The sequence below is a fragment of the Solanum verrucosum genome, unplaced genomic scaffold (genome assembly GCF_900185275.1).
Source record: "Solanum verrucosum unplaced genomic scaffold, falcon-dt-bn FXZP01000007.1, whole genome shotgun sequence".
Lineage (NCBI taxonomy): Eukaryota > Viridiplantae > Streptophyta > Magnoliopsida > Solanales > Solanaceae > Solanum > Solanum verrucosum.
In genome coordinates this window covers 3,548,003-3,572,415 of record NW_026020177.1, presented here as the reverse complement: position 1 = coordinate 3,572,415, position 24,413 = coordinate 3,548,003, and the positions used below count along the sequence as shown (strand labels likewise).

The 24,413-nt window shown below is 33.2% G+C and overlaps 1 protein-coding gene and 1 non-coding gene across 3 annotated transcripts; one reads left to right on the top strand and one right to left on the bottom strand.

Annotated features, from left to right (window-relative positions):
* The first annotated feature begins 2,054 nt into the window (after positions 1–2,054).
* LOC125829145 (small nucleolar RNA snoR118) lies at positions 2,055–2,124 on the top strand. Its single transcript, XR_007443080.1, has one exon. It is a non-coding gene; the product is annotated as a small nucleolar RNA snoR118 (small nucleolar RNA).
* A 1,057-nt stretch (positions 2,125–3,181) lies between these two features.
* LOC125829052 (uncharacterized) lies at positions 3,182–12,452 on the bottom strand. 2 transcript variants are annotated; one of them, XM_049508327.1, is made up of 16 exons: positions 12,062–12,450; positions 11,391–11,585; positions 10,393–10,467; positions 10,117–10,284; positions 9,664–9,827; positions 8,659–8,877; positions 8,125–8,251; positions 7,353–7,541; positions 6,689–6,775; positions 6,382–6,542; positions 5,130–5,249; positions 4,134–4,359; positions 3,973–4,032; positions 3,725–3,898; positions 3,533–3,642; positions 3,182–3,440 (listed from the first exon to the last, which is right to left on the bottom strand). In XM_049508327.1, the coding sequence occupies exons 1-16, from the start codon at positions 12,248–12,250 to the stop codon at positions 3,275–3,277; spliced, it is 2,430 nt and encodes an 809-aa protein (XP_049364284.1). In that variant the 5' UTR covers positions 12,251–12,450; the 3' UTR covers positions 3,182–3,274. The 2 variants fall into 2 exon arrangements, 1 of the variants encoding a protein (XP_049364284.1); XR_007443069.1 differs by lacking the exon at positions 4,134–4,359 and having other exon boundaries at positions 12,062–12,452.
* Between the last annotated feature and the right edge of the window lie 11,961 nt (positions 12,453–24,413).

Below are 24,413 nucleotides of genomic sequence, written 5' to 3'. Positions count from 1 at the left end.
TTGTGATCATGTGAAAAAACATGAATTAGAATGTTGTAAAAACACAATTTTGCTTCTCATCAGATGTTGATCCCCTTGAATTATTCTTGGAGTATGAACTTACAATCGTTTGAACTTCATAAATCATTCATGATGTTTGTTTTTAGATTATTTTAAAGATTTAGAATGTGAAAATTTGAACACCACCGTGCATCACTGCTTAGGTTTGTACTAACAAAGGTGTGAACCTCAAGAATCGTTGCTAGGTTTTGAACTCAAACACATTATATTGGGGTTTCAATGTAACTTCTTCAAACTTTAGTAACAATTGTTGAAGTTATTACGTGTTTTAGATGATAATATTTTTGTCAAAACAACTCGTGTTAAAAGGATTGTTAATTTTATCCCTTCTAATGTACCGTGAATTTTAATATGAAATTAAACACAATAGCATTGAAAATTAATGATTTTGAACTTTTGATCTCCGTTTATTTGAACAAACGTTCAAGGTAAAAATCAAAACTTGTTAAATTTAAAATTTCTTATAAAACAAATGAGGTTAAAAGTTCAAGATTAGTCACCTCCAAAGCCATTGTGGTATATTTATCGAGAAGATTTTAGAAATAGCAAACATAATATACACAATAAGGTTTTGTAGCTATAATTTCGATAATTGCGCTTCATAACTATCGTTTAATTTGCTATGGAGGCTGACTTTTGTACATTTCTTTTTGTTTGTATATTTCACTTGCGAATATATAAATAGGGTAAATATGTACAAATTTTGTATTTTATACGTTTAGGAATTTTTCAGAACTCCATTTGTATATTTTGCTTGCCAATATGAGAACGGAGTAATTTATTATGATTTTTTCATAAATCGTGTACAAATAGCTAGGGTAAACATATACAAAATTCTAGATTTATATAATCAGAAATCGAATTATACAAATTCTGAATTTATACCAAATTATATAAATTCTGAATTTATATAGATCAGACGAACTATACAACTCAGCGAATAGCAAAAATTGGAAAAACTATAATAGTTAATTATAATTTTCTTAATTTGTAGCTATAATACCTAATAGGGAAAATTGTATATAATAGCAAACTATTAATTCAAATTAAATGCTATAAACATAGTTTGATTTAATTGTACCTCATAGTAAACTGTTGCTATTTCGCCTCTCCTGGTGAATCTCGCTCGCCACTCTCGTTCTCTCCCTCGCCTCTCTTGCTTTTTATACAAATGCAAATGTATAAAATGCATTTGTGTTTGTATAGAGCGAGAGAAAATTGTATATATACATATATTTTCGTTCCCCTCTCCCAGATCTCGCTCGCCACTCTCCCTGATCTCACTCGTCACTCTCCCGGATCTCGCTCGTCAATCTCTCCCTCGCCTCTCTCGCTTATACAAATAGAAATGTATAAATTGTGTTTCTGTTTGTATAAAGCGAGAGAAAATTGTATATACACATGCAAATACATATATCTTCATCCTATACACTTATAATTATACAATACAAATATTCCTCTGCCTAGAATCTTTTGTCTTTCTCTAGATTATATACAACTGCTTTCTTTTGTATATGTATAGCGAAATATACATATTTATATTTGTTATGGAGCGCAATTATACAAACTATATATAGCTATAGTATATAAATATGATTTTTGTGTTTCCTATATGTGAAAATTGCTCTACCTAATATAGGCTAAATGTTTGATATTTTATGTAACGAAATTCATTGTTAAGGTCCGCAGGCTTGATGTACATATGGGCCAGACAGCCCAATCTATGAAACTCCATATAGATGAGGTAACCCTAATTTTCCTAGTCGATCTACTACTACGTCTACTAGTATATATGCATGAGTTAAACCTTGTAAATCCCTACTTCAGCAATTTTTCTCTGCAAGTTTTACCCCAATTATAAGCATTTTCCCATTACTATTTATGCTCTCATTAACTATTTTTATTTATTTATTTTCCTTTAAAAGATACTTATTTACAAAAATTTTTAAAAATTTCTGTTAGTACTTATTTTTTGTGGGTACTGTTAAAAATATTGAGATGATGATCGCACTGGGCTCTGAATGTTTTGATGGACAATGCAGCCTAGAAAGCTATGTCTGATCACAACTTTACATGATTTTTTTTTTTTCATAAACCTCAACTTTTCATTAAAAATAAAAAAGTTTTACAGAGTTCTTGAATATTGTATTATGTAAGATAAATAAAGTTAGCTATAGTAGACTTATAAAAGGACTTTATAACTAAATTAAAATACGCAAGTATAATATAAAGTATGTATCTAATTTTATTTACACTATATAAAGGGATAAACTTTTATTTTCAATTATAACCTATCACGATTATTTAACTTAGAGATAAAACTGTTAATGATACTAGCACTCGATTTTTCCGATTTCATTTACTTTGTTTACGTGAATTTGATATAATCCTCAAGGAAGCAGATTTATTAATGATATTTTAAAATTCTAAATTTGATTATTATGAAGAAAAAAAAAACATTTTTAATTTGCTCAGATAAAGTACCTGAAATGGAAGGAGTATAAATAGTTTTGGAACCAAAAAAAAAAGTTTAACCAAACAAGAAACAAAATAATGTGAAATTTACCTCAGAATTGTTATCAATTTCACAAATCAAACAAATTAAGAAGAGCTTTCAGAGGTTCACATTGATATAAAATAATACATTTTCTCATAAATATGGAAAACAAAACTATCATAGAAAAATTCAATTCTTATACAAATCTTTTCAAATGAACAAATCATAATCCAAAAAAAAGAAATTGAAATATCCTAGAGCGCCGTATTAATAAATCATATATCTTCATATTTCTTTTGTAAGTAAAATTTTGTTTTTACAAACTTTCAAATACACATAATTTTTATATTAGTAACTTCTTAAAATATAGTTCTTTCACACTAGGAACAATCCATTCAAAGTAATAAAAAATGATGGATCATTACTTTACAAAATATAAATTTACGAGTCAAATTTTACATTAAATATTTTTTTGAAATCAACTATGTTTTCAAATAAATTGAAATTTGATATCATGATTTCATATTGCATGTCCAAACGCAGCCTTAGTTTCAATTGTAAACAACACCATATAGAATAGTAATTCAACTGTAAAGATAACTTCACACACATTGGCAAAAATTCTTGATGAAATATTGGCACAAAATCTTGATCATATTTTATCTTACTATTTCCTTCAAAATTTATGTGAACTAACAATAGAAATTCTTCCTGAGATTAACGTACAGGAGATGAAAAGAAGATTACAACAAAATACACGAAAAATCCAGCTAGTAGAATACCAGCATAAACTAAATTCTGAGAAGACTGCACAGGAAGCTTGTATTCAATACTGCAGCATTTCATTTTCTCTCTCTCAGAAGCCAAAATATGCTCCACATACCTAAAAATTCAAAAATTCAACAATTCACAACATAAGAAATTTACAGTAAATTCCTATATCTATAAGGGATAAGAGTTTCATGTGTAACTTACTGCTGAGTGAAAATGGAACTTTGCAAGATATCTGAACTATTCGAGTGTGCTTCTTGCAAGCGATGATCATACAGTAGGGAAGACAATTCTACGAGTTGTTCCTCTAGGTTCTGTTATATGATAGAGTCAGCATATGTCATTTACATAATGATATAACTAGATTTACCAAGTACCGGAAAAATAATTACTTACATCCAAGTATTTTTCTAGACGATCAACTAACTCATGGGGGAATGGTTCAGGCAAGTTGGTAGTCTTTTTATAGAACTTTTCCAGCCATAAGTCAGTACTTGTTTTGTTCTTTTTACCCTTCACTGGCTCGCCAAGAGGAGTTTTCAGATGTTCTGCAGCAAAAACTTGTACAGCCTGGGAAAAAAAAAGATGGGACAGATAAATACAGGTTAGAACAAAAGAGCTAGGTGAATGACAACTAGAAGTACCTCTGATGTCTCCCTGATCCGGTGAAGGGCTGAATCAACACGTGCATATATTGTGTTCCTCTGCAGGTAATAGTAAATGATGAGCCTTTAATTTATGTGAGTTACAATCAAATCTACATCATGTAGAAAGTGTAAAGCAGATAGTGAAGAGCATAACATACCAGGGCGACATCCTTGAGCAATTGACTGACTTGTGAAGTGTTAGAGAATGGTCCAAATGGGTGGCAACCAGTTGCCCAGAGCCAATTTACAACAGGCCTTTCATGCACGTGAGAAGCCTTTTCATATGGAGCACTCAACCCACCCACAACAGAAGCCAGTCCTGCCAATATATGTTGTTGGGCTAGCATTGGAATAGCATGCCTTCTCTCTATTTCTGAAACATAGCTGTCAAATACCAACAGGAAGCAAGTAAAGATCCCCAAACTAGATGCATGCGAGGAGAATAAACATCAGAAAACATTTAATGGAAGGTTTGTAAGTTCACTAATGAAATAATTTGAGGTAGTCTTCTTTTACCATATTTTGTGTTTCTCATAAATATTTGTATTAGACTTAAAACATCAAATCATAATAATGCTTCTGATGAACAGAGAAATAGTCTAGAGAAATTGCATGCAAAATCTTTTAGATGCCTAAAGAACGAATACAGGAGAATATGAGGGAGGCGATGGAAATAAAATCTTGCTATATACTTGGAGTATGGTTCTCAATGACATTTCCTCTATACTTGTTTTCTGTAGTCAGTCCAATTAGCAAAAAGTTAGGCTGGTTGGAGATCAGAAGTCATCGATCTCCATTAAAAAGAATAAGATAAAGAGTAAATTTGTTATCAGGGTCTTGCAGCTTTCTATTGTCATACTCTGATACGAGTGGTCGCAATGTCAATTGTAAATACTAATTAAAATCTAAACTCAGTTTACTAGATTTATAATTTATTTGAGGTCAGGAAGACAGAACCAAGGAACTACCACTACTTTAGTAGAAAGGAGTTGCTGCAGCTAAAATATTGCCAACAAACAAAACTTAAAGCTGTCTCCTACCCCGGATAGATTAAAAGTTCCATGATTGTAGTATACAGCAGAAGGCCATACTGAAGGACACCAAAACAAACAAGATAAATAAGGCAATGAAAACGGAGTAAATACGTCACCCACCTCAAAGGTATCTTATCATTCTGATGTTGGAGTACAATAACTACATCTTTACTTGTCCAAACAAGACTTTCCTCTTCCATCATAAGATGTTCATCCACATCAGCTAAAGATAGAACAAACCTGTAAACAAGGAGGATATTGTTAGAGCATGGCACTCTTGTTCAAAATGGTGGTAATAGGAGAAAAAATCTTCTGGAATTTAGGGTTAGAACTTTTCGATCTTGTTGGGCAATTTTTATGTCAGTGTAAAATGTAGAGAACCTGCTTTATTGAATATTGGATGGAGATAAGGCTAGATGGAGCAGAAGGGGTAATGAGGATTCATATAACCGACCCCGGCTAGGTTGGGACTAAGGCTTGGTTATTTATGTATCTATTCATTGTCAAACAAATAGAAGAAAAGAAATTAAACTTAAAAAGAAATAATCAGAACAGCCAAATAGAAGAGACATGTATTAAAGGCAATGCTTTTTTGGCATTTCTGATGTATATGTCATCCAATAATTCAGCAACCAAATTGCTATATGGTCAACTATGTTAAATGGAACAGCATGCAGTACAAGTTTGTTTTCATTCGTCAATCTTACTCATGATATAAATAAAAGATGACAACAGGCATAGTGTAATATGCTATTGTTGCTATCCATGAAGTCCAATATCAAAGACCAATTCAATGATTAATGCAGAAGCATATGATGGGCATACCTAATTATTGAGTGCAATAGGTAAAAAGGTTCATTACATAAAATACACACAAGCTCCTGAAGATCAAAGACAAGTCTTTTAGCAGAACTAGTAATTGGTACTGAGCAAAAAGGTTCATTACATAAAATACACACAAGCTCCTGAAGATCAAAGACAAGTCTTTTAGCAGAGCTAGTAATTGGTTACTGAGTAAAGAAAGAAAGCTCCCAAGGCTATGATCTAGTGGTAAGAGGGCAGTGGATAGGCGCATGTCACTGGTTTGAACCCTGCAACAGACAAAAACTTGGTATTTAAATGGAGAAGGGTAGAGGGGTATGCCCAATATCCACCGAGTTGAGACTTGCACCAGTGTTCCTTGGTGATTTCTCAGTTATAAGAAAAATCGCATTATCGATTTGTATAGCGATATTTCTGATGTGTTCATTCAGTATCAGAACTCAGAAGACAATGTCAAACATCAGAGAGGGAGAGAGAGAAGTGGCATCAACACAGCAGTTATAAGCAATCGAGAAAAGGCCTCAGTAAAATAAAAGGTTATTGCGCTCACACTGGAATGACTCTGGTACCATATGTGCGGTGCAGATCACCTTGTTTCTTCTTTTTTACTGCTCTTTTCTTCTCCTTCTTTCGATTCTGGTTATAAGTAGCCCAGATAGGTTTATGCTTTAGTACGGAATCACTTGTACCGTCATTCTCATCCATCCAGTGCTAGAAAAAAAGAAAACAGATTTAGAACAATAAGGCAAGAAGTAAAAGGTATATGCATGTGCAAGTTGCAACGGATAAATATTGATACAAGCCACATAGGTGTGTTCTGCAGAATATTTGCTAGGCAAGGAAATGGAGAAACCAACCTGACGGAGAAAAAATTTACTTGAGAGTGAAGGGTCAGAAACCTCAAGTAAACCGGCAGCTAGCACATCTGCCGATCGTTCCATCTCCTACATTTTTCAATTGCATAGAGAATTTTATGTTATAAGAAACTACTAATAACCAATCTGACAGAAACATCAGAAGACCAAAACAAATGAATAAATGAACAAAAGATTAATAGAGACATCAGATAACAAACAAGAACTGACAACCCCTGGAGAAGTGGTAAAAAAAGAGAGATGTAGTAACAGATACTCCCTCAGCTTCAACTTGTTTGTCTGGTTTTGACTTGGCATGGAGTTTAAGAAAGTAAAAAAGACTTTTGAATCTTGTCTTCTTAAACTCAAGATATGTAGAATGCACCAAAATGCCCTTTAATCTTGTGGTCTTAAACATGCCATGTGGAAAGTAGAAACTAGAAACTAAAGAGTTGCCAAAAAAGGAAAGAAACATTCTTTTTTGAACGGATTAAAAAGGAAAGTAAGACAAACAAATTGAAACGGAGAGAGTACACCATTTGCCTACTGAAACTATCTGAAGACCTTTTCTTCTCACATATAATCTTAATGCATTTCACATCCAACTGCATTTATTATCTCAAATGGAGGTAACATCGAAAAGGGAAACGGAAAATCAGGAAACCACCTCTCTAAGGATCGCACCATCAAGATATGTCTTTGTATGTACATGGAAACGTCCATCCTTCTTTGTTTCTTGAAGGGAATGACCCCGCATGGCTTTTGAAACAGCTATAGCCAATTTCTCATGGCGATGCAAAGCATGTGAACCTCCAATCATCACTACTTCCTGTTCTTTGTGAAGCATTTTCTTCACCTGAAGGTCAAAAACTAAAAGTTCATAATTCATGTATGGCCCTGGTTCCATCTAAATTTTAAGTTTTTGTTCTGTTGGGTACCAACATTGTTAGACTCAGCAAATAGATAAGGGAAACTACAAAAAAAAAAAAAAAAACAGCGAGAGAGAATAGGCAAGGGAAATAGACTTAATGACTAAAGAACAATTATCAGAAACCTTTTATATTTCTTGTCACAAACGAAAAATAGCCTAATTTAATCAGCAAGGATAGGATTAACATCTCAACAATAAAGTAGCAGTCAAAACCCACTCCAGCCCTCCTCCTTTTGATAAGTAACTTAGTAGCAGTCCTTAAAATGACATCTCTACCAGTAAGGATTGATGTCAAGTATAATAAGAAAGTATCTGTTTCATCAACATCTGAAAGCTTTACAAGTAGTTTTGAAAAGAAACAGAATTTAAAGTCTCCTCAACATTGTTTAGTGCAAAAGCAACAACATTTTCAACTCAGTCACAAAACGAATAACATATCAACCATCCAAGTCACTGGATACACAGAAAAGCATCATAAGAGACCAGGATAATGAGGTAAAATTTTTACCTCCGCTTCAATTGCTCCAACATCAAGACTATAGTTATAGCCCTTTGTCATGATATTGAAGCGATTATGATTTTGAAGGACAATGATAGGGATAAGCAACCTTGTTGTCATATCGACAGTTTCAAACCTAATGAATACATGATAAAAACACTAAGATTGTATTAGAAGAAAGAACAAAGTTTATCTATAACTGCTACAAATATGAGCACAGAGAAAGCAGGGGACAGGGACATTATCTGTAATCATCCTATTTTTTTCTTTTTTTATCTGTAATCATCCTATATGACAAAAATAAACACATCTAATCCTCAGGATGGTATCTTCATAAGTATGCAAAGAAAAAGATAGATCTGCAATTGCCAGTGCCTTCTAGTTTTCTTCCTCTTAAATGTGATGATGCATAAACTACTAGGGATAAGAGTTCAAAAATCAAATACATGCTTAAAACTTATCAAGTTTTTTCAAAACCATGATAACCATCATCAAAAGTAACCCGAACAGTCTAACCTTGTGTGAGGAAATAAAAGACTTTACCTAACATCCGGAGCTATGACATGTTCAATGGTGGTTGCAACTAGAGAGGCAAGCTGCCCAACAAAAATATCATGAGCAGCATGCTCAGTTACTACACCTGACCCTTTGTGAAGCACAACATTCCGCAAACGCGGCAATGATCTGGAACTAATGCTTCCTTCTTCAGTTTCAATCTTTCCATAAGTGCAAGGACCTGCTGAGAGGTCAACCACAACAAACCTGAAATAATAATGCCAGGAAACTCAAACTTCTGTACAACAGGTTAACAATTGAACTTTCAACTGATTTATCAGAGTTACAATTGAAAATATGATTCAACAACATAAACTATAAGGTATTTTAACAAAATATGAGATCTAAAAACAAATTGAGGAAAACCAAAAAGGAAGCCAAGTTCGCCAGACCACTAAACACTAGACAGTCTACGAAGAAAGTGAGATCGGCTGCAGCATTTCGCAGAACCATTTTTAACTTTTAATTCTAAGTTGCAGAAAACCCATCATCTTTTACCTCCACTGCTTGTTCCTGGCCCAAACAGAAAATCTTGCTTCCATATGTATGTTAATACAGGGGCTTAAACCTTCTGAGAATACATAAAGAAGCTAAAAAGACTGAAGGACTGAAGGTACAGAGGTACATCCAGACAAAGAAAGAAATTAATCATCAACTTTTTATGCCACATGATCACAAGATCTGTAGCTTTTAACCCACAGCAGAGATATCAAAACTGCAGAAGTCTAAGCAATTCACAAAAAACACTTGAAAGAAAATAGGATGCTCGGGCTAAAGATAAACATTTGATTCCACCATAGGGTCAATCTTGAGCCACAAATCAATTAGCATCTGAAGGCAGACCGAAAGGTGCAATACTATTATCCAACTAGAGGATGCTCAGTAATTATCTTGTGTAAAGGGCACATTTTGTTATCCCTTATCCGTTCTCTGTATAAACTAAGATAACTGTTTCAACATCAAGTATAACACACGATATAAAACCAGCAATACCTGCCAGAGCCAAGCCAAACTTGAGAAGCTCCCCCTCCATTATAACGATAGCGATATATGTAATCTCCTTCTTGTTTTTTCATCTCTTCCTCATTAAGTTGTGTAATTCTTCCATACATTAAACTGTCCAGGTCAATGTCCGTGTTCCTTGGATCCAATCTTACCTGCAGTGAAGTTCCCATGGTAACAACAGTCAATCAAGGTCCCTATTCAACACTCAGCAAAAGAAACTTAGTGAATTAAGGTTTGAAGTCTGATGTAATGGGTTAGTGTGCAACAACTGACTTCTCGATAAGGACGAACAACAATCAAAGTTAATGAGAAATAAAAAATTTAAATTTTTTTAACAAATATTATGGAAAAAAGTCAACCTGAACACTTCGTATCCTTCAGTAATAAAATCAAACAATTCAAACAAATCAAGAATTTGATGGTCAAGTTTGCCACACATACCTTATCAAAGTTAACAATAAAGATTACAGTAGGCCAGGGTCTATCCATCTCTTCAGCAGACTGTCCCCAACTTTCAAGATCAAATAGGTAAGAATAAAGTTTCTGAAATTCCGGTTCCACGGCAGTTGCCTCAACTTCAAAAAGGGGAACTTCTCTTCCAAAATCAGTCTACATATCACAAAACAGGTTGACATTTGATTTTTATTTCATGAAGTAGAAACTTAAAATAGGAGAATCTGAGACAAATTCAGAATTAAGATTATCTGGTACAGTCACCTCTCTTGCATTTCCAGCAGGCACCATTGCTGCCTTAAGTGCTTTCTCCAAGGCTATTAGTTCTGGCTGTCCAGCCTGCAGCAACAGGTGACACCAGAATCACAACAGTAACCATAAACTATTAGCACCAACCATTCCATTTTCATCTTCGAAACATCTTTAAGAGTACTCCGAACATCTTTCTTCTTTTTTTTTTTTTGCTCAGTCAGTTATCCAAAAATCTAAACTTTTTATTCATCATATATTTAGGCAAGGGACGCCAAAAATATAATTAACAGCAAGGACTACATCCATTTCCAGTTGAGGTTTCCTTCTCCATTTATCCGATGAAGGACAACTCCTCTCATTGGATCCCCAGTAAGTGAATGTTTAAGTTCGATTAAGTTAATAATTTCCTGCCTTATATCTAGATTACAACAACTTTCTTTTAGAGATAATTTATTGTTTTTTGAGATAAATCTAGATTACAACTACTGCTAAGCTGCATCCCAAATTACTATAAATCACTATTGGGATATGAAAAAAGAAAAGAGTTATTTTGTTACTTTTTTTATTGTTCAAAATGAAATTAGAGTTTTGTCTTATTGCTAGGAATAAGCCATCATCCCAGTTCAAAAACCTCAAGAAATTAGGCCATCTGACTTCTATCTAGTGGTAAAGTTTCAAATTTATATGCCACAAAAGAAGTTCTTGATATCCTTAATATTAGGATCTTGTTTGCTTAGAACAAAAGAATCCAAGCCGATATTGGCTAATCAATCATTTTGAGGCATAAGATTTGTGAATGAATAACAGAGAAATATTCATAGGATAGTTACCATTTCTTCAAAAAAAATCATAGGAAAGCAACCAACAGTGAGAAAGCAGTAATCATGAATGTAGTGTAGCTCTATTCAAAATTAGAAGAGATCTCCGAACATAACACGAAAACAACCATGATTCTAAAAGCACCGTGGCAAAATGGTACAAGCATAATTCATAGAAGGGAGAAGGCTCACCGGAAATGTATTATATACTATGTGATGCTCAATATCAAGTGGTTGGCCTGTCGCCAAACACGAGGGCCTATGAGATGGGAAACTGACTTTCAGAAACTCCTCCAACTTTGGAGAATCTAATGCGTACCTATAGCCTCCATCACCACTAAAACCAACAAGAACTATGTTGACTTCCAGAGGAACTTGAAATGGTACCTGTACAATATTAACACAATTAGGCATCTGAACAGAGCTTTTATATGAAGAGAATTTGAAAATGTAAATAGCCTGCATTATAACCACAGAGGTTCACCCATAGCCTATTGTCTATTTCTCTCGTCAATGAACATATATATCAATTTCGGGCCAAGCCTCAGTGCTAATAACTAAATTACATTTGTAAAAATTTAAAGTTTCAATGTATAGGACTTCTGAGTTGACTGATAACCAAACAGAACAAAAGCAATTACAGCCATAACATGGATTTAAGAGATCCAAAACACATGAAAAGATAGAAATTGGGAGGTTTGCAGTCGAATTTAATAAGAACTTCGAACTAATTTGACTAAATTCCCATTCTAGTTTAAGCAGTGAGCCAGCTAGCGGATAAAATCACAACTTTTTCCATGAATTTTGCAATAAATGATGATAAATACGAAAATCAATATGTAATTTACGAATATGAGATCTACCTCGGCTCGAGAATGAAGCATTTGACGAACTTCCGATCGAACGTTTTCTTTCACGTCTTGAAATGCTCCATGGTGCCACTGTTGGTGACCAGGATTACTACGATAGGCTTGAGATGCTGATTCTGACAGAGTCCCGAACAGACTCAGTGCAACTATTGCTATGCAGAAACAGCTAGTTATTCGAATCATCTGTACTTTCTATTTCTCTTTCCTTCTCAAAGATGTAGCATTTGAATGCGGTTGAGCCGAACACGATATCGGCAGAACAGAGTTCAGTTCTCCGGCGAGAAGAATCGCTGTTCCCCGGTGGCCGGAAATGTTTGACCCGTTTCACTGGAGAAGAATTGACGTACGGAGACTGAGTGAGCTTAATCAAAATTCCACTAGTGTCCCTGTTACATATTCTATTTTACGTTTTCTCTACTGCTGTTGTGTGAATCTATTTGCAATACGGGCCAGACGGGTCTCGTCAAGCCTGTCCTTCAAAGAGGCCCGATATGGTTTTGAAAGGAAATATATACTACTCCCTCCGTCCCATTTTATATGATGTACTTTGATTGGCACAAACTTTAAGAAAAATGGAAAGACTTTTAAAACTTGTGGTCCAAAATGAATGATAGAAATTTGTGTGGTTGTAAATCATTTCATTAAGGGTAAAAAAGACATTTTATAGGCAAATTGTTACTTAAAATAGAAATGTGTCATTATTTTTGGGACTGACTAAAAAGGAAAGTAAGTCATATAAATTGGGACAGAGGGAGTAGTTAATAAATGGGTAAATCACATAAATATCCTATATTAAAAAATATTTACCATCTATGGCAATATAAATTTTCTAACTAAATATAACATTTTTTTTTTTACTTTAAAAATTGTACTGTCTATCTTTCTTCGCTTCTTTCTCTGCCTTTTTTTTCTCTTATGCTTCTTCTTTTTACTTTTCTTCTTCTTCGTCTCTTCACACATTCTTTCTCTTCCTCCTCTCCTTTTTATTTAATTATTTTTCTTCTTTTAGAAATTTTCATTTAAATAACTATTCTTAAATGAATAGTTATATTAGATATATTTCATAATTGTATTAAAATCATGAACAATACATGTTCAATACATATTTCAAATTTCACTCATTTTTTAGTGATATCAACCAAAATAATATAAGTAACACACTTGTAATACATTTTAATATAGGCACAATACATTTGTAATACATATTGCACACTTCACTCCTTTCTTAGTGATACCAACAAGAATAATTTAGGTAACACACTAATAATACATTTATAAGATATGCGCAATACATTTTTAATAGGGAAAAATGACAAATATACCCCCGAACTTTGATAAATGGTACGTCTATACCCTCCGTCATACTTTTCGTCCGTCTCAACCCTTGCCGTCCAATAATCGGTGCACATTTGCCCCTCCCACTAACGGCACCCTCTTTGTGTACACGTGGCGAAAACCTAAGCCACTACCCGATTGACCAATTCTTTTAATCCAAATCTGAAGAACCCACCCCATAACCCAATAAATCACCCGATTTGTGGGTAAAATATACTCTCTAAAATCTAAAGAAAAGACTCAAATCCTAAATCATTTTCGTTCATCTCACAAACCCTAACCTAGTTCATCAGATTTTAGAGAGTTCATCGGTGCAATTGTTGCCTCAAATGCCGGCGATTTCTTAGAAACACACATCAGTGTATCATTTTGTCCAGCCTCGTCCTTAAATGCAGTCAAAGGGTTAGAGGATTCATAAGCTAAAGTTGGATGTCTGCTGCTGTTGCTTGTGGTGCCCAGATGCGAAAGTTGATGTCTGTTTTTGTTGCTTTTGTTAGTGAAGATGTTAATGAATTGGAGTCTTTTTCGGCAAATTTTACTAATTATTGAGTTTAATTTTCCTAATTATTGAGTGTAAATTTTACTAATTATTGAGTATAAAATCTAAAGAAAAGACCCAAATTTTAAATTTTAGAAGGTATATTTTACCTACAAATTGGGTGGGTTTATTGGGTTATGGGGCGGGTTCTTAGAATTTGGGTTTAAAAAGTTGGTCAACCGGGTAGTGGCTTAGGATTTCGCCACGTGTACACAAAGAGGGTGCCGTTAGTGGGAGGGGCAAATGTGCACCGATTATTGGACGGCAAGGATTGAGACGGCAAGGATTGAGACGGACGAAAAGTATAACGGAGGGTATAGACGTACCATTTTTCAAAGTTCGGGGGTATATTTGTCCTTTTTCCCTTTTAATACATATTGCAACCGTCCCTCATTTTCTTAGTGATAAATCAAAATAATTTATAAGACACATATAATACATATTTTATTCATGAATAATACAAGTTTAATTCAGTCTATAGGTTATTGTAGTGTCGTTCATTAGTTACGTTTTTTATTTATTCTTAATTTTTCTCTTCTAATTCAACTTTAGTATTGTGTAATACACTTTTAATGCAAATTTAACTCATTTTGTAGTTTATTATTTGTTACTATTAGATTACTTGTTTAATTTATTATTGATATAAGTTTAATTCACTCTATAGATCATTGGTTGGTCTTTCATTAGTTACATTTTTTATTCATGTTTAAATCTCTCTTCTAATTCAACTTTAATATTTGTGTAATACACTTTTAATATAAGTTTATTCATTTTGTAGTTTATTGGTTGATTTGTTACGATTGAATTACTTGTTTATTTCATTATTAATACAAGTTTTATTCAGTTTACTGATTACATAATATTCTTTAGTTTGCTATATTTTGCATTCATGTTTAATTCGCTTCTAATTCAACTTTAATATGTTTGTAATACATTTTTAATTCAACTTTAATTCATTTGACAATTTATTATGTTTCTTCATTTGTTACTATTAGATTACTTGTCTAATTAATTCTTGATACAAGTTTTATTCAGTCTTCTAATCATCGACTGTTCATTCGTTTGCTACATTTTGCATTCATGTTTATTTCTCTTCTAATTCAATTTTAATATGTGTGTAATACATTTTTAGTAGTAGTGAAATAATCTGATTTGTCATGTTTTTTTCTTGCACATCACCAATAAACTAGAAAATGAATTAAAAATGTATTACACACATATTAAAGTTGAATTAGAACAGAATTAAACATAAACGCAAAATGTAGCAAATGAAAGAGCAGTCAATGATTCGTAGACTGAATAAAACTTGTATCAATAATGAATTAGACAAGTAATATAATTGTAACAAATGAAGAGACATTAAGTTGCAAAATGAATTAAAAATGTATTACACACATATTAAAGTTGAATTAGAAGAGAATTAAACATTTAATGCAAAATGTATTAAATTTTTTATATATTGACAATTAAGCATTACTTCAAGGTGTTACGCAGAAGCTAATAATTGTAAATCTTGACAATAAATCAACAAAGAAAATTATACTATATATATCGAGAGAATATTTTTTCTAAATAAAATTTTTTAATCCTAATGATTATTGTGTTACTATATTAAGGAAACATCTCCAATTTATAAAAGTGCGAAACTTTTTATTCAACAAAAAGAACAATAATCAATAAATTGGGCTTGCCCATCTTTAAGTTAAAAAAAACATAAAGAACAATATTTTTTCACCAAGATTTTTTTTAAAAAAAATAACATAAACATGATAAAAATTCAAATAAAATAGAAAAGTAATAATCAAGATGAGCAAACTTTCATTTGAGATATGTTTGTTTCACCATTCAATTCATCAAAAATTATTTGTCATCCTTTCTTAATAAGGAGAGACACAGAAAAAAGAGAAAGAAGCGAAAGAGAGAAAGCTGACACAAAATAAAGTAGATAATATTGTTATATATTGCTATAAATGGTACTCCCTCCGTCCCTATTTAGTTGTCCATATTTCCTTTTTTAGTTGTCCCTATTTAGTTGTCCATTTTGACAAACCAAGAAAGGACAACAAATTTTTTCCTATTATACCCTTATTTACACTTCTTGAAAATTGTAAAAGTGTATGTTGTTTTCCTCCAATTTATTTCACTTGAATTCAAAGAAATGGTTGTAATTTTAAAGTGAAAAGTTGTCATAAGGGTAAAATTGTAACTTCACTGTGCTAATCATTGTTGCCTTAATCTGTGTGCCATTTCTAAAGTAGACAACTAAAAAGGGACGGAGGGAGTAATAATTAGAGAGTATATTTAAAATAAGTAATTATTTTTTAAAGGGAATCCATCCAAGTAATTAATCCTTAATAAATCATCACAGTTCTACTATAGTTTTAGTTACTTATCACTTGTGATCAATATTCATCGATAATTATGTGGGTTGGAATTTTGAGTTTGTATAATATAATTTAAATAACTTTTGTATAATGTAATTTTGTATAACATAATTTGTATAGCTTTTGTATAATGTAATTTGTATAACTATTTAAATTTGAGATGTTTGTGCTTGTATAAATTCGTTATTTTGAGTTTATACAAAAATAGTTCAATTATACAAACATACCCGTAAATTATACAAACTAACCCGCGAATTATACAAACGGGGCAGTTTAAACGGTAGCTACAATCTATAAATATGCAAACTATAGCTATGAAACAAACTAGGCAGTTTAAACTGTATCTACAACACGTAAATATGCAAATTATAGCTATGAAGCATAAATATATTTATTATAATGACTATTTACGAAAATTCTCCAATAATTTTTGCTTCTTAAATTAATAGTCTTTAATTTTTGTTCTTTGGTATTTTGAGAATTTAAGTAATAAAAAGTGACTGAAAATAATTAACATTATAAAAGCAAAAAAAAATTGTAAGAGTCGAGAAATGCTTTATAAGGCAAAAAGAAATTACCTACGTTATGTCTTACGAAGCATAAATTCAATTTTAGAATAGTATGCTTTACAAAATTCATAATTCACAAGTCAAAAAAATTGCAAGGCAAAATTCATAAGGGGAAATTTACAAGATACAAGTTATGTACAATCATAAGTTTATTTTCAAAACATTGTGTATTAAGAAGTTCATAACATATATGTTATATGTTACAAGGAAGAAGTTATATTTTATAAGACATAAAATCAATTTCAGAACCACAAAATTATATCTTTCAGATTTTATTTTTAAAAAAATGGAAAAGGGCCTAAAATATCCTTGAACTATTGAAAATGGTATAAAATTACCCTCCATCAACCTATTGGCTCCCAAATACCCCCTAACATCCACCTATTGTTTCTCAAATATCCTGACTAAGGCTGGGCACCGAACCGGAACAAACCGGTGCCGTATCAGAACGGGACGGTGTGACCGGGTTGTTGATCGGTATCGGGATGAACCGGACCGGAACTACCGGGATGGAGGCTCAGTTCCGTCCCGTCCCACTATATACCGGGATAGAATCGGGACGGACCGGAATGGACTGGAACGGAACGGAACGGGATGGGATAAACGGGACGGCACATATAGCTATTTCAAAAAATAATTATTTTTTTTTGAGTTATTTTGAATTACAAAAATACGAATGTTTTTTTTATTTTTCTAAGTTATATTAGTTTATAGTATTTAAGTTTTAAAATTTATAATAATTTTACTTAAGTTTATTTTAAAGATATTTTTTTAAAATTTTTACGTATATAAATTTGTAAGTTAAGTTTAATAAATTTTTTTAAAAAAAGTTTTTGAGCTTATGTAGTTATGTTATAAGTTTTAAAAATTTGAATATTTTGAAGTTTATAAGTTATTAAGTTATACTTATAACTTGTAAGTTAAATAACTTAAGTTCGTAATTTTTAAAAATTAAATAAACAAAAAAGAAATGCTAATAAAAGTAAATAATGACTAAAATATTATTTTTTATTTTAATTAAAAATGATTTACCGGGATCGGACCGGTACCGGACCGGACCGTACCGGAACGGAACCGGAATGAACCAGTACCGGTACCAAATCATGATACCGTTCCGTTCCGTGTACCGGTTCAATGTATCCCATCTCGTCTCGAATACTACCGGACCGAAACGGTACCAGTACAACCCGTTCCGGTGCCCTGCCTTAACTCTGACATCCACCTATTGGCTCCCAAATACCCTTGCATCTACCTTTGGGTTCAATATTGACCACTTTTATAACAGATTATCATTTAAATATTTTTTTAAAATATACCTGGCGACCAGCTATTGACTACAATTTAATTACTTAAAATAATTTACAAATTCATTCACTTTACTCTATCCAAATTGACTACACTTGACTCAAGTTAATTATACCCGACCCAAATTAACTCCACCCGCCCCAAATTACATTTACCCCACCAATTAAAACAAATACACCCTTTATACCAACATTTCATTTCCTCTTTCAATCTTACTTCCCCAATATATTCGCTTACAAGCTCAAATAACACTACCTAACTACACTCATGTATCACCATAAAAAATTATGAGTGTTTTGGTAATTTCTTATGGTGATACATGTGTGTATTTAAGTATTGTTTTTCAAGATTGTAGGCGAATATATTGGGAAAGAAGGTTGATAGATGAAGTGAAATGTTGGGAATGAAGGGTGTATTTGTTTTAATCGGTGGGTAAATATAATTTGGGACACGTGTAATTAATTAATTTGGATAGGGTGTGATTAATTTGGATCGTGTATAATTAATAATGAGTGAGTTTGTAAATTAATTTAAGTAATTAAATTATATATATCCAATAGTTGGTCGCCACGTATTTCAAAAAAATATTTAAATGATAATCTGTTATAAAAGTGGACAATATTAGACCCAAAGATGGATGACAAGGGTATTTGGGAGCCAATAGGTGTATGGCAAAAGTATTTGGGAGCCAATAGGTGGATGGAGGATAATTTTGTACCATTTCCAATAGTTCGAGGATATTTTAGGCCCTTTTCCAAATAATATGTCTCTCAGTTCTCTAAATTTTTGTCAGATAAAACAAAAGCTCTCTAACTTATGACTTGCGAACTTAATACTACACAACTTATGTCTCTAAACTTTTATCTTGCGAAATTAGAACATAAGTAAGGATACTTTGACCCACAAATTTTCATTAAATAAGAAAGTGAAAAGGGACATATATACCCCCCGAACAATTGTAAATGGTATCTAAATACCCTCCGTTATACTTTTAGGACTCTCTTGTCCTTACCGTCCAAATTTTGGAGCGTATATACCCTTATGATAGACGGCGGGACACATGACATCATCTTAATGACCTACCCAAAATTATTTAATTTTTAACCCAAAAATTAAAATACCCGTGACCCGGATAACTTAAACACCCTGACCCAAATTATAACCCACAGACTGATCCAAATGAAAAAAAAGGCAACAACTACCATTACCTCTTTCATCTATTCCTCACTTCTTCATGACATCTTTTCCAATTTCATCTTCTTCAATGCAACCATTGCCTCTTCAATGCCTCTTTTCTCCTTTGCTTTTCATAACACATTTTGAATTGCATTTTAGCATTTTATTGATTTTTTTCTCCCGATTATTATTTTTGTAGAAGCAATCATTGGCTTGAGTATCAAGTGGAAGTTTCAGTAGTGTGAAGTTAGAGTATCCATAAGAGTCCGATAATGGCTGGTCTTTAAAGGCCATTAAGAAATTACATAAGTCAAGTATGCCTCTTCCGATCAATTGAAAAGTGCGAGAAATAAAATTTTAGCATTATTCGAAATATTCATTGAGTACTACGCCAAATTCCATCTTCTCCTCTTCCACAACTGGAGCATCTGCTGCTGCTACCAAAGCGGCGGCGGCGGCTGCAGGACTACCTCCTCCGGTGCTTTGACGGAGGCAAGAGGACGAGCGAAAGTTGCTCGGCGCTTGTGAATTTGGGAATGCGAATGGGGTGTTCTAGGGTATTGGTGGGGGAAGGAAATTGAAGCTTTTAATGATTTGAAGCTTGAAACATGAAGAACTTGGCCAGAAGTTCTTGAGAAATCGAAGATTTAAGTATAACTAGAGAAGATGGAGAAGTGTTTTGGGTTATAATTTGGGGTGGGTAGTATATTATTTGGGTGGGTTTTTAAAGTATTTTGGGTTGGGTCTTTAAAATTATGGGTCAAAATTTAATGAATTTCGGATAGGCATTTTAGATTGAGACACATGTCCCGCCGTTAGTAGAAAGGGTATATACACACCAAAATTTGGACGGTAAGGACGTGAGAGTCCTAAAAGTATAACGGAAGGTATTTAGATACCATTTACGATAGTTTAGGGATATATTTATCCTTTTTCCCAATAAGAAATGGAAACAAAAATTAAAGCTCATTTCAAAATAGGGTCAATCCATGCAAAAACTTGTTTTGAGAAAGGCCCAAGTGATTTTCAGTAGGGACAATTTCGCATATAGCCACAGGAATAAATTTAATTAGGATCATTAGCTATAGTTTACATATTTACAGGCTGTAGCTACAGTTTTAATGGTTATTGGCAAACATATTTGTATAATTCGCTATTATTTGGTATTTTATACAAAATAAAAATTCAAACTTTTTAAAAGATAATGACGGTAATTTCGACTGGGAAAAAGTAAACAATTCCTTAATTCATGGAACAATATCTCTTGAGACTTTCATACCAAATATGACTTTCCTTCCTTCCGTAAATGTATAAATTGATTTCTATTTGTTATGTATAAATTATTATTGATTGATTCAACTCATTGATGACTTTAGTTTATGTGGAATTAGTGTTTGTATAAATTAGTTATTTCCCTACATAATTGTATAAACAGATTCTTCAAAGGTGGTTTGTATTTGTATATTTATTATATGCATAGGTCTGTTTTATTTTTGGTGGAATTAGTGTTTGTATATGTATAATTGATTGATGATTGTAGTTTATGTGGAATTAGAGTCTGTATAAATTAGCTATTTACATTTGTAATTGTATAAAATGAGTAGTTCTGACAACTGATTTATATTTGTATGTTTTGTATATGTATAATTCACATATTCTATTTTTTTGTGTGGAATTAGTGTTTATATATGTATAATTGATTGATAATTGTTTATTATGTGAAATTATTGTATGTATCAATGAGCTATTTTCATCTGTAATTGTATAAAAGGAGTAGTGACAATTGATTTGTACTTAAATATCTGTATATGTATAATTCACAACTGATTTGTACTTATATATTTGTCATAATATCTTCCAAAGCTATTTTGGATGTTTCTTCATCCATAATTTTGATTGTATCTAATTATAAATTTGAAATATTATATGAAATTGCAGTCATATACAAATACAAATCAAATGGATAAGAATGAAACCACAAAAAGGAAGAAACTTAGCTACATAACAATTACCCTGAAAATCAGGAAGCGTGATTTGAGAGGGAAGAACTGAAAATAGTTTGAAATCAATTTGTGTTGAGGGATTTAAGGAGAAAATAAGGTAAAGGATTATGAAGAAAGAGAATGAATCATTTGTATATATGGAAAGGGACAGCTACACACTTATACAAACAGAAAAGGTAAGCAATGTAATTATGACCAAGAATTGGTGGCGATTGGTAATTAAAGTAAACTCTAGCTATAATGACTATTAACTAGTATAAGTTTGCTTAACCTTGTAATTTTTCCTTTCCAGTATTTATTGTAAAGAAAGAAAGAAAACAAACTTACGCATTGGTATCATCAATTTGATTCGCACAAATGTCTCTACTTTGAGGTGGTGTCTAATTGTTGCCCCTAAAATTTTTGGTCTTTAATTATGTTATTTATGCCCTCCAAGGCTTTAAGTAATAAATTAGTGAGCAAAAATACTCCTGAAATAACAAACGGTTTTTTACGAGGCATAAGTATATGTTTTCGTATAATAATGTCCATGTAACGACCCGAACCATTGTTAATTAGGAAAAGCAAAAATTTGGAAATTTACTGGGCCACTGTCCCGCCAAGGCGGTAGCGCCACTCCAGGGGGGATATGCAAGATAGAATGTAAATAATGCGAATTCTTATTTCCTCATTCTTTCTAAAATACCTAAATTAGTCGTAAAATACCCTAGAAACCCCCAAAAAGCTGCTCTAAGCCTGGGAAGGAAGGAGAAGGAGATTTCTAGCGTAAGGAGGTCGATGAATTGTGGATTTCCAGTCAAGATCACCGTCACAAAGCCCGGAAACAAGAATCGAAGTCAAAAACTCCGTGCAGCTGCTTGGCGCCCAGGTAGGCTAGGTTTTTTTAATTTGATAGTTATAAATTTGTACCCTCTGTATAGTGTAATAAAAGTCAATGGTAGAATTTATGCGTAGGCCTTCGTGCACCGAACGAAAGATGATTAAATCCTAAAAAGAAGCCTTAGATGATGAACTAGGTCTAAGAATGATTAAATTAATGTTTACATGATATGTGTCGATGAATAGTTCATTGGGATGGTTGTGATTTCGTGTTGTGTGGGGTATGTTCATTCTTGCTTCATTATACTGCATGAATATATGAAAGTACTGCGTTATGGATCACACTAATCGGATATGAAAATAATTGAATGCGGATGCCATGAATCATGACTTAATTGTATGATTTTGAGAATATACTTGTGATTGTGATTGTGGCTTATTGTATAGATCGGATGTTGCGTTTCGACACACTAACTTGGATCGGTTGCCATGTTCCGACATAAATATGAGATCAGTTGCCACGTTCCGACATAAACATTGGATCGGGTACCACATTTTGGTATGTTAACAATTTGGGTTTGGGTCCCTTGAGAAGACCAATGACTTGACATAATTGTAAATCTTGTAATGGCGAAGTTGCGTTTTATTCGTAAGTGATAGTTGATGTTGTTTCCCTAAAAATTGTAACTGATTATAAAGAGCTACTTATGTTTGCTCCACTATGTTGATTTAATCTGATAAGTATCTCGTTGTTGAATAAAACTGGAATGGCCAAGGGTCCAAGAGTGATAATGATGAAAGACAAGGGTTGTCTATACGATGCAAGGGTGAGAAGTGGGGGTAGTGTACATGATGTAATTAATTATGGATTTCACCTTGGGAAAAGGGGATTGTGGTTAATAGTTACCAAGCTTGATATAATGTACCACGTGACGAAGGCGGGGTAATATAAAAGAGGAAGTAATGGTATGTAGTGGATGGTTAGTCGGAATGCTTGTAGTTATATTTGTGGTCTCTTCTATGTGTTAGAATGGCTAGGCTATGATCAAGAAACTAGTGAGTGGGTTAAATGAGGAGGTGGTTAGTAGTAAGAGGTACTAGTGTAATTTCTGAGGTATCCAAGCGAGGGTAAAGGTGGAGAAGCGAGTGGTCTATGTCATAATCTTGCAAGTTGATTTCTTATGTTATATTGTGGGCGTTGGGTTTACCGATGATGTCTACCAATACGTGTGGTTTTGTACTGATACTACTCTTGCTATGCCTTTTTGGCATAGTCTGGATGCAGGTGGGTGATGTTTCATTAGGTGAAGATGAAGAAATTCTCCAGCAACTTCTATTTTTCCTTCCGCATGGTGGGAGCTGTGTCTTTTATTTATTATGTCCAGCTTGTACTCTTAGTAGCTCTTGTACCTGTTTAGACTAGATCCTTGGGGGTGCTAATTACTTTACAAGTCTTAACCAAAATTGTGTTAAAAGTTCTTATTTATAAAATTTCGTTAGTATATTGTATTTCTGTTTTATTTAATTTCCGCATATTGTAACTCTTGTAATAAGAGGGTTTTCCTACTTAGGTGGTAGTCTGTAGGTGCCCTCAGGGCCCGGTGGGTTGGGTCATGACAAATTGGTATTAGAGCCCAGGTTACCGGTCTCCCAGTACAAGAGCAAAATGTGGACTAGACTCCTACAGATTGGTGTGTTGACGTCCACATCTAATCTACAGGAGGCTAGGAAGCATTCTCGGAAGTTGTTCCACTTGTTCTCTCCTTTCGTGCGAAGTGTCGCTTGTGGTATGGGTCGAGTCTAATTAGTATCTCCCGATTCCAATTGGTATCTCAACCAAATGAATCAGACGTCGTGGTCACGACGGAGGGGCCACAAACAAGGAAAATTGGAACTGAGAATGTTCCAATTGGTATCTGGTCCTAGGGACGGTAGAAATACATGGATGATCAGGAATGGTCATCCATGGAGCGAACTAACTAATAATTGAGTTTTCTGTGAGTGTAACTTGGAAACTGTGAATGTGTGCTTCCTGTTTCTGAATTAACTATGAATGTGAAGTTAAACATGCTTGAATGTGATGATATGATTTTGTGTACTATAAATGTGTGTCTGACTTTTGTTGCGTGCAAAACGTTAGCCTAGTTGTTGAAGTTATGCAAGATGTAAATGTATCGTAAAACTCGTAGTGAAAAAGAAGGTCCTAACTAAGTTCGA